Source organism: Bos indicus x Bos taurus, chromosome 15, assembly GCF_003369695.1.
Source record: "Bos indicus x Bos taurus breed Angus x Brahman F1 hybrid chromosome 15, Bos_hybrid_MaternalHap_v2.0, whole genome shotgun sequence".
Lineage (NCBI taxonomy): Eukaryota > Metazoa > Chordata > Mammalia > Artiodactyla > Bovidae > Bos > Bos indicus x Bos taurus.
Window position 1 is genome coordinate 40,638,456 of NC_040090.1, and position 11,469 is coordinate 40,649,924.

Sequence of the window (11,469 nt, forward strand, 5' to 3'; positions counted from 1 at the left end):
TAGGAAAACTACTGAATGATGTAGGGGACCACATTTTGTGAAACTGTTTCTATTTGGAAACATGGAATCAAATGATTCTAAAAATGGAGTCAGAGTGGTGGGTGGTGGTTGCCATTATGGAGGAAACTTTGCTGGGGCTGTTCTTGGTCTCAGCCTCATCAGGATACAGCAGGGACTGGAGATAATTAATGTACTTGATGGCGGCTCTGAGGGTTTCCACTTTGCTGAGGCGTTTCTCCAAGTACTCCTCTGGCAGATGATGTCGGAGCTGGGCATAGCCTTCATTGACACATTTCACCCGCTGCCTTTCCCGCTCATTCCTTTTCCGGATAAAGGCTGGCCCGTAGGAATATTCGCACCTTCTGTAATTTGGATAAGGCATTGGGAAGGAGAAGGCGCAGGGTTCACCATAATTTTCCATAATCAGGGAGTCACTGGAAAAAGGCAGCAATGGCAAGTTTTCCGAGTAAGGGGATGGCACTGGGCCCTCTGGGTAGAGGTGGAACGTGACCATGGGGTCCAGATAGAAGGACCTGGTCAGTGGCAAGTGGGAGGAATCAGTGAAGACAGGCAGTTGGTCTGGCATGTTAGAGTAGCTTCTACCGTCCATCATTTCCTCTTTAGCCTGGAAACAGAACCAAGTTTATGAATTTGGCCAGATCAAAAGAGAGCAGATACCGACTTTCTCAGAGATCAGAGACTTTGCTGCTTTCATGAATAGTTTTTGAGCTCATTCTGAAAACTTGATGGGATTACAATATTTTGTGGGTAGTAAGAGGATTTTTGATGGTACACAGAAACAGCCTGAAATAACATTGACTTGCCTTGTGAGAAAGTCATTTCAATTCTCTGTCAGTCCTTATGATTACAAGGTTATATCTTTAGTCTGGTGAGAACATGTCTTCCACACTATCAAAATGCTTTCTAATCCTCCTCCGGTGGAAGCCTGCAACAGGAATGGTATCTAGCTAGAATCTAATGGTATTTTACTACTAATTTCTATTTATTGTGAATTATGCTGATTTCACATTTACAGTAGTGATACAAAGTCTCTTTTAAAAATAAATCTACTTGAGTTAAAAATATGAACCAATTCACAGAAAAAGAGTAAGTAAACAGCAATACAGGTGCTGTAGAGCAGTAATGTAATGAAGATTGTGAAAGTGTATGCAAATACTAACATTTGGGAAACAATGAAACACCCCAATATTCAAATATATGTTGGAGAAATTACAAACTAGTTAATGATCATGCAACCTCACAGGCATAGCCTTCTTAAATGATAACTGGTATGCCAGAGGCAAAACTGAAATCAAAATAAGAAGGGATGATTTGCTCTTAAAAATTCACTGTAAGATGGCCTAAATGAGAAACTCCCCTAACTCATTTATAACATAGTCAGTTTACATATTTACTTAGAACTTCAAACATATTGAGTAAAGTGCAACTCTATTTAAGATTTTTTTTCATGGAACTTGAAGTATTATATTCCAAAAGGTCCCATATCAACATATTCCCCCTTTCTGAATAGATCTGTATCCAGCTCATTTATTACACTACCATTACTTTTCACCCTTAACTGTAGTAATGTGGTCATAACAGATTTCACATAGACATTACACTTTAGTTGATGGGAAATCAGGGAAGTGCTGAAAAAGAACATTTTTCTTTCAGTCATTAACTTTCTCAAGTTCAATCTTGGCTTTGCATCTTCTTAGCTGTGTGTCCTTTGGCAAGTTTGTCTGAAGCACATTTGTTGAGAGATGGAGAATGTACCCAAAGTGGAAAATGAAAAGCCACGTGAAATTTAACTGTGGCTTTCAGAAGAGAAGGAAATCTGGCTTTCTTTCTCCTAAAAAAACCAGCCCTAATGTTTATGGGCAAGAGTAGGTAACACTGGCACTTGTTTCTCTACCTGAGTATAATGAAACTGCAGGCTGCACTATGTAATGGCAGGAGCAGCCTCTAAGCACCAGAATTCACGTGCAATACAGGATATTACAACTCTTGTGAAGAAAACCTATCCTATCATGTATGGCTACTGAAAAGACAAATGACTCTCGAACCAGAAAGGGCAAGAAGGGATGGGGATTGGGGGATGAGAGGTGGGGAGTGTGAGTGGTGGGGAGAGTTTAATAAGTCATGGTGAAACAGGCTGGAAAAGGAATGTCAGGAAGAGCTCTTCCTAATAGAGGGATGGGGATGAAGGAATGAGATAAGTGCCATGCTGCTGCTGCTGCTAAGTCACTTCAGTCGTGTCCAATTCTGTGCGACCCCATAGACGGCAGCCCACCAGGCTCCCCCATCCCTGGGATTCTCCAGGCAAGAACACCAGAGTGGGTTGCCATTTCCTTCTCCAATGCATGAAAGTGAAAAGTGAAAGTGAAGTCGTGTCCGACCCTTCACGACCCCATAGACTACAGCCTACCAGGCTCCTCCATCCATGGCATTTTCCAGGCCAAGAGTACTGGAGTGGGTTGCCATTGCCTTCTCCAGATAAGTGCCTTAGGTTCAATTAAAAAGCAAAACAGAGGAACAGAAAATGAAAGATGCCAAATTACTGATCCAATGGCCTAAAATAACTAACATACAATAAAAATTTCTGGATTACAAACTAGCCAGGATCCTGTCAAAAAGAAAAATTTGCTGAAAGAAAAAGAGTTAGGAAATTCCTGAGCTAGGAATTCTAGAGGGTAAGAGGTAAAAAATGTGCATGGTAGAAACTATGAAATTATGGCACAGTGAGTGTGGAGCCCCCATTTCTACATTCCTGAGAGCATCAGAACCTTCTTTCTACCTGTAGCTAACAAGCCAGAACTGCTCCAATAGGGTACCAAAAAGTAGAACAACTGTCATCAAAGCTAATTCACAAGAATTCTTTGGGTATAGTCATCTTGACTGATAATTTTCATAATATCTTAAGCCTTGATCCAGATGAAATCTGAGTAGTTTGTATATGCTACGAGTAGTTAAAAGTCTCTAGGTTTTTTCCTTTCTTTTTTTATTTTTTAAGTTATGAAAGTATGATAATGCATTTACAGGAGACAGAAGATACAGAACAAACTTACATATAGTTCCATTATATGTCACAATTATTTTTTAAGTAGATGAATTAAGATTTTTAGTTGGAGTTTTAATATCAAACTCTCAAATATTAGTAGAATGAATGGACAGAAAAGTAGAAGGATATCATAGACCTTAAAAGCACTATGAATCTGTTCAACATAATTAAGATTTCACACCACAGCAGGACACAATTCTATTCAAGTTCCCATAGACTATAAACCAGGAGACCCTGGAATATATCCAGAGACATACACTTTCTAGATTTTAACAAAACCTTGCATAATTCTTGGGAAATGAGCCTGGTATCTTTAGAGACACACTGAGGGGGGAGCTTTTTCTATTGAGCATTTCCAAAAGGTTAACCAATTAATGTAGTAGCATTTATCTTTTATTCAAAGAAAAAAAAAATTAACCACAACAGCAACAGAATGAAAAATGCAGCAGTGAGGATCAAGATAAGAAGGCTCATGGAAAACGGACACATTTGTAGAAACTGAGTAAAGTTTTTAAAAGAGAGGAACACAGGGACTTCCCTGGTGGTCCAGTGGTTAAGACTTTGCCTTCAGATGTAGGGCCCTGGGGGTTTGATCCCTGGTCGTGGAGGTAAGATCCCACGTGCCTCATGGCCAAAAAACAGAAGCAATATTGTAACAAATTCAATAATGACTTTGCAAATAGTCCATATTAAAAAAAAAGTCTTAGAAAGGAGAGAGAGAAAGAGGGAACAGCACAAACTGTAAGTGCTGGGACTCTGAAGCCAAATATACACATAGCTAAAAACAAATGCACCTATCTTTTAGTGAAAGTCTCAGGTTTCTGACTTAGAGCTATTCTGGGAAATAAAGGGTAAGGTCTTGATAAAATCCTAAGAAATTCTGGATTGCTCTGCTTAGCATTAAAGTTTCAACTTTCTGATACGTTATAAATATCTAGCATGTAGAAAACAAAAAGCTACTACTGTACATTATGAATTATGGAATTATGAATTATGTTATATTCATAACATATGGAATGTTAGGGATGGAGAAACCTTAGGAAAGCCTCTTATCCAATCCCTCATAAATTGTTGCAGTTATGAGGTCAGAGGTCAGAACCTAGGTCTCCTGATTTTCAAACCCCTAAATCCTTTCCACTCCTCCAGATGATTTAATCAACAGCAAAACTGAATCTTTCAACACAGAAGCATATTGTTAGCTTAAGATAATGGAATAATCAGCTGAAAATAATCATCATTTTTCAACTGTGCCTAGGGATTTTCTTAAAAACCATGTTCTTATTCTCTCCCATGGGCCACTCTGGAGAAGAGTCTCTTACCTGAATTTTGTTGCCAAGATTCTGTATTTGGGGCTGAGTTAGACTTAACCTGATTTATATGTGATCATTTAGTAACAACATGCAAAATAGCTTACAGTTAAACAGAACTGCTCAGGCTGGTTTAGCGATTTTCTCTACCTAATATGTAGTTAAGATAACATGCAACAATACTAAATAGAAAGTTTGCTTACAAAACTGGACTCTTGTAACAAATTCTTTTCAAGAAGAATGTTTCCTCCACTCACCTGGCTTATATAATTTTATATCAAAATTGCTTATGGAAAATATCTTTACGTAATAATCTTATAATGTGAAAATATTGTCAATATTTTTAAAATAGAGATTAAGATGCTAACCACGAAGGTCAATATGAACCTTCAGTTCAGTTCAGTTCAGTTCAGTTCAGTCGCTCAGTCGTGTCTGGCTCTTTGCAACCCCATGAATCACAGCACGCCAGGCCTCCTTGTCCATCACCAACTCCCGGAGTTCACTCAAACTCATGTCCATAGAGTTGGTGATGCCATCCAGCCATCTCATCCTCTGTCATCCCCTTCTCCTCCTGCCCCCCAATCCCTCCCAGCATCAGGGTCTTTTCCAATAAGTCAACTCTTCGCATGAGGTGGCCAAAGTATTGGAATTTCAGCTTTAGCATCAGTCCTTCCAATGAACACCCAGGACTGATTTCCTTTGGGATGGACTGGTTGGATCTCCTTGCAGTCCAAGGGACTCTCAAGAGTCGTCTCCAACACCACAGTTCAAAAGCATCAATTCTTCAGCACTCAGCTTTCTTCACAGTCCAACTCTCACATCCATACATGACCACTGGAAAAACCATAGCCTTGACTAGACGGACCTTTGTTGGCAAAGTAATGTCTCTGCTTTTGAATATGCTATCTAGGTTGGTCATAACTTTCCTTCCAAGGAGTAAGCATCTTTTAATTTCATGGCTGCAATCACCATTGCAGTGATTTTGGAGCCCCCAAAAATAAAGTCTGTCACTGTTTCCACTGTTTCCCCATCTATTTGCCATGAAGTGATGGGACCAGATGCCATGATCTTCGTTTTCTGAATGTTGAGTTTTAAGCCAACTTTTTCAGTCTCCTCTTTCACTTTCATCAAGAGGCTTTTTAGTTCCTGTTCACTTTCTGCCATAAGATTGGTGTCATCTGCATATCTGAGGTTATTGATATTTCTCCCAGCAATCTTGATTCCAGCTTGTGCTTCTTCCAGCCCAGCGTTTCTCATGATGTACTCTGCATAGAAGTTAAATAAGCAGGGTGACAATATACAGCCTTGACGTACTCCTTTTCCTATTTGGAACCAGTCTGTTGTTCCATGTCCAGTTCTAACTGTTGCTTCCTGACCTGCATATAGGTTTCTCAAGAGGCAGGTCAGGTGGTCTGGTATTCCCATCTCTTTCAGAATTTTCCACAGTTTATTGTAATCCACACAAAGGCTTTGGCATAGTCAATAAAGCAGAAATAGATGTTTTTCCGGAACTCACTTGCTTTTTCGATGATCCAGTGGATGTTGGCAATTTGATCTCTGGTTCCTCTGCCTTTTCTAAAACCAGCCTGAACATCTGTAAGTTCGTGGTTCACGTGTTGCTGAAGCCTGGCTTGGAGAATTTTGAGCATTAGTTTACTAGCATGTGAGATGAGTGCAATTGTGTGGTAGTTTGAGCATTCTTTGGCATTGCCTTTCTTTGGGATTGGAATGAAAACTGACCTTTTCCAGTCCTGTGGCCACTGCTGAGTTTTCCAAATTTGCTGGCATATTGAGTGCAGCACTTTCACGGCATCATCTTTCAGGATTTGAAATAGCTCAGCTGGAATTCCATCACCTCCACTAGCTTCATTCATAGTGATGCTTTCTAAGACCCACTTGACTTCACATTCCAGGATGTCTGGCTCTAGGTGAATGATCATACCATCATGATTATCTTGGTTGTGAAGGTCTTTTTTGTACAGTTCTGCTGTGTATTCTTGCCACCTCTTCTTAATATCTTCTGCTTCTGTTAGGTCCATACCATTTCTGTCCTTTATCGAGCCCATCTTTGCATGAAATATTCTCTTGGTATCTCTAATTTTCTTGAAGAGATCTCTAGTCTTTCCCATTCTGTTGTTTTCCTCTATTTCTTTGCATTGATTGCTGAGGAAGGCTTTCTTATCTCTCCTTGCTATTCTTTGGAACTCTGCATTCAGATGCTTATATCTTTCATTTTCTCCTTTGCTTTTTGCTTTTCTTCTTTTCACAGCTATTTATAAGGCCTCCCCAGACAGCCATTTTCCTTTTTTGCATTTCTTTTCCATGGGGATGGGCTTGATCCCTGTCTCCTGTACAATGTCACGAACCTCCGTCCATAGTTCATCAGGCACTGTGTCTATCAGATCTAGTCCCTTAAATCATTTCTCACTTTTTTTTAGTTTCTGTATGTAGGATCTAGTTCCCTGTCCAGGGATCGAACCTGAGCCCCCTGCATTGGGAGCATGGGCAGAGTCTTAGGCACTGGACCACCAGGGAAGTCCCCAGGGTTCACTCTTGCGTTGTACATCCTATGCAACTTTACAAATGTATAAAGATACATATCTACCATGATAGCGTCATATGGAATAGTTTCACTGCTCTAAAGTGTCTGGTACACCTATTCATTCCTCCCTCCCCCCAGAACCTGACAATACCTGATTTTTTGTTTTACTCCATAGTTTTTCCTTTTCCAGAATGTTGTATACTTGGACTCATATAGTATACAGCTTTTCCAAATTGGCTTCTTTCAATTAGTAATATTCATTTAAGTCTCCTCCACATATTTTTGACTTGATAGCTCCTTTCTTTTTAGCATTGAACAATATTCCATTGTCTGAATAACATATATCATTTATATGGAGAAGGCAATGGCAACCCACTCCAGTACTCTTGCCTGGAAAACCCCATGGGTGGAGGAGCCTGGTAGGCTGCAGTCCATGGGGTCGCGAAGAGTCGGACACGACTGAGCAACTTCACTTTCACTTTTCACTTTCATGCATTGGAGAAGGAAATGGCAACCCACTCCAGTGTTCTTGCCTGGAGAATCCCAGGGACGGGGGAGCCTGGTGGGCTGCCATCTACGGGGTCGCACAGAATTGGACACGACTGAAGTGACTTAGCAGCAGCATATGTAGAATCTAAATTATGACACAAAGGAACTTATCCATGAAACAGACACAGACACACAGACATAGAGAACAGACTTACTGTTGCCAAGGGAGAGGAGGGTGGGGGAAGAATGGATTGGGATTTGAGGATTAGCAGATGCAAACTAATATATTTAGAATAGATAAACAACAAGGTCCTACTGTACAGCAGCGGGAACTATATTCAATATCCTGTGATAAGCCATAATAGAAGAGAATGTGAAAAAGTATATATTAATATAGACACACACATATCTGAATCACTTTGTTATACAGTAGAAATTAACACAACATTGTAAATCAACTATATTTCAATAAAATGAATTTTAAAAATATTCCATTGAATGCACCACAGTTTACTGTCTATTCACCTACTAGAGGACTTCTTGATTGCTTCCAAGTTTTGGCAATTAAGACTAAAGCTGCTATAAAAACCCACAATCAAAGTTTTCATATGCATATAATATTTTAACTAACTTACATATTAAATGGGCTTCCCTGGTGGCTCAGACTGTAAAGAATCCACCCTCAGTGCAGAAGACCTTGGTTCAGTCCCTGGGTTGGGAAGATCCCTTGGAGAAGGGAAAGGCTACCCACTCCAGTATTCTTGCCTAGAGAATTCCATGGACAGAGGAGCCTGGCAGGCTATAGTCCATGGGGTTGCAGATATTAAATACTGAAGTATAACTGCTGGGTCACATAGTAAGTGTATGTTTAGTTTTATAGGTAACTATCAAACTGTTTTCTAAAGTGGCCATACCGTTTTTATGTCCTCATCAGCAATGAATGAGCGTTCCTGTTGCTGCACATCCACACCAAGATTTGGTGTCAGTGCGCTGAATTTTGGCCATTCTAATAGGTGTGTAGTGGTATCTCATCGTTTTTTTTTTTTTTTTTTTTTGACAGAATACCAAACTATATTTACTGTTGACAGTAGTAAAGGACAACAAATAATGTACAAATTGGGGAATAAACACAGCAGAGCCACAGACCTCCCGCCTGTGCCCGAACAGCAAGGTACAAAGGAAGTGCAGACTTCTCCAGCAAGGTCTCAGGCGAGCAGGAGATGATGGTGGTTATCCTGCCCAGGTGACCAAAGCAGGCAGCTAGGGGCCATCAGACAAGAGTGAGTCCACACGGAATGGCAACAGGACAACCATTGGAGGTTAACCAAAACAGACCCCAAAATGCACAGAACTGAAATCACACATAACGTGTAAGCTCCATACCAACTTGGGGAGCAGAGCACGGTCCTCGGGGAGAACCTGGGGGCATCTCTCACTTGTAGCCACACTCTGAAGCAGCTCTTTTACACAAAAACAAACCAGCAAAATCAGCAATATTCTATCTTCCTTGTTTACATACAGACCATTGTTAGTCATCAGAAGCAAATACTGGAGGAAATCTGAGGCCCTGGCACTGTGACCACAGCAGACGTGTGGGACTTACTTTCTTCTCTGTTAAGAAAAGGGAAAAAGCCCATTTCTGTTGTGTCAGAGCAGCATCACCTGCAGTTGGTGGCAATGGGTCCAGGGCCCAAGACCCTGCCCAGGGCTGTGTTACTGAAGAATTTCTTACGTTTTAAGAAACATTCCAGTATTTTCCCTTCAACTTTACTATGTTCTGGCAAAGCTTACATTTCTAATATTTAGCATTAAAAAACCTGTGCCTGCAAGAAACAGTAAGTGAAAGTGTATCTCTCATACCAACCATGACCCCAAAACTCGCCCCACAGAAGCACCCCCAGAGTAGTGACATTTCTCTCCATGATTGGAATGAGGGGGGTCAACACCTGGAGTGAGATCCCAGTCTAGACAGAAAGCAGGCATTCAGGCCACAAGCTTGGAGAAATGTCATAGGAGGGAGAAAAAAATGAAAAAGTAAAAACAAAGCCCAAGTCCCTCACCACGCATTTTACCCAAACACAGGTACCAGGTGATGGGCCTCAGGAGGTGGCACTCAAGTGCACCAGAGCAAAGTCCTTCTGGGGAATGTCCTCGGTGTCCAAGCCTCCCTGCTGATGGGTTTGGCCACACGTCCACTGTTCAATAGCAAACACAGCACGGTGCCACGAGGGGATGGGGGCTCTAGAGGCCGCTCCCCAAGAGGCAGCTGGCCACCCTGGAGCCCCCCGTCTGCTGCTGAAACATGTCGATGGTGTCCTCGTTTTCCATCTCCAGCTGGGCTGGGGTGTCTGTTTCATTAATTGGTTGTCCATCAAACCTGAATCGAATCTGTCTCATTGACAAGCCCTGGCGCTCGCAGTAGGCCTTCATCAGCTTGCTGAGCGGTGTATGTCTCTTGATCTTGAACTGGACCACGGAGCCGTCCTGCCCGGCCACCTTCAGGTTGATGTGGTCATTCTCTGTCTTCACTCCCTCCTTGGGCTTCTCCTCGGACATGGCTGCACTCGGAGGGCAGCGGGACGGGTGAGCGACTCATGCTCTTGGCCCGCCGCTCTCCCCTATCTCATCGTTTTACTTTGCATTTCCCTGTGGACAGGCTAGGGGCAGGCTTCCCTGGTGGCTCAGACGGTAAAGCATCTGCCTGCAGTGTGGGAGACCTGGGTTTGATCCCTGGGTCGGGAAGATCCCCTGGAGAAGGAAATGGCAACCTACTCCAGTACTCTTGCCTGGAAAATTCCATGGATGGAGGAGCCTGGTAGGCTATAGTCCATGGGATCGCAAAAGTCGGACATGACTGAGCAACTTCACTGGTGGACATGTGTTATGGAGCATTTTTTTGACTACTTATCTGCCATCTGTATATCTTCTTTGATGAGGTGTCTGTTCAGGTCTTTGGCCCATTTTAAAATCGAATTTTTTGTCTTATTGTTGAGTTTTAAGAATTCTTTATATGCTTTGGAAGATAGTACTTTGTCAGGTATGTCTTTTACAAATATTTTCTCCCAGTTGGTGGCTTGTATTCTTTTTCTCGACAGAGTCTTTCACCAGAAGTTTTTCATTTTAATAAAGTCCAGCGTCTCGGTGATTTCTTTCTTAATTTGTGCTTTTGATATTGTATCTAGTAAGTCATTACCAACCAAAAGTAAACTAGATTTCCTCCTATGTTGTCTTCGAGTAGTGTAGGTTTTTGTTTTACATTTAGGTCTATGATCCATTTTTAATTAATTTTTTGAAGGTTGTAAGGCTTGTGTCTAGCTTAACTTTTTTTGCATGCGACTGTCCAGTTGCTCTAAAACCATTCTTTGAAAAGACTTGGCTTCACGGTGTTCCTATTGTTGCTTTGTCAAAGGTCAGTTAACTATATTTATTGAGTCTGTTTCTGGGCTCTCTATTCTGTTCTATTGATCTGTTTGTCTATTCTTTTGCCAATCCACACTGATACTGACTTTATTACTGTAGCTGTACAGTAAGTCTTGAAAATAGGTTGTGTCAGTCTTTCCACTTTGTTCTTCTTAATTAGCATTGTGCTTACTTTCTGGGTCTTTTGCTTATAACTTGCTGGGATTTTGACTGGGATTGTATTGAATCAAGTTGAAAAGACTGACATCTTGATAATATTGTCTTCTAATCCATGAACATGGAATATCTCTCCTATTTAGTTCTAGTTCTTTGATTTCTTTAATCAGTTTTGTAGTTGTCCTCATATACATTTTATCCGTATTTTGTTAAGATTTATACATATTTCATTTGGAGGGATACCAATGTAAATGGTAATTGTGCTTTTAATGTCATTTGTTCATTATTAGTAGAAGCAACATTTAGAACTGGACATGGAACAATAGACTGATTCCAAATCGGGAAAGGAGTACGTCAAGGCTGTATATTGTCACCCTGCTTATTTAACTTATATGCAGAGTACATTATGATAAATTCTGGACTGGATGAAGCACAAGCTGGAATCAAGATTGCTGGGAGAAATATCAATAACCTCAGATATGCAGATGACATCA

General features: G+C 41.0%; 1 protein-coding gene and 1 pseudogene across 1 annotated transcript; both read right to left on the reverse strand.

Annotated features, from left to right (window-relative positions):
• ASCL3 (achaete-scute family bHLH transcription factor 3) lies at positions 1 to 613 on the reverse strand. The gene has a single exon (XM_027562145.1). It carries the CDS (start codon positions 611 to 613, stop codon positions 68 to 70), a length of 546 nt encoding a protein of 181 aa, XP_027417946.1. The 3' UTR covers positions 1 to 67.
• Positions 614 to 9,410: 8,797 nt separating this feature from the next.
• Positions 9,411 to 9,980, reverse strand: LOC113905651 (annotated as a pseudogene).
• Between the last annotated feature and the right edge of the window lie 1,489 nt (positions 9,981 to 11,469).

Excerpts from the sequence above, each read along its gene's own strand:
- ASCL3 (XM_027562145.1), bottom strand. The coding sequence starts at position 613 with ATGATGGACGGTAGAAGCTACTCTAACATGCCAGACCAACTGCCTGTC.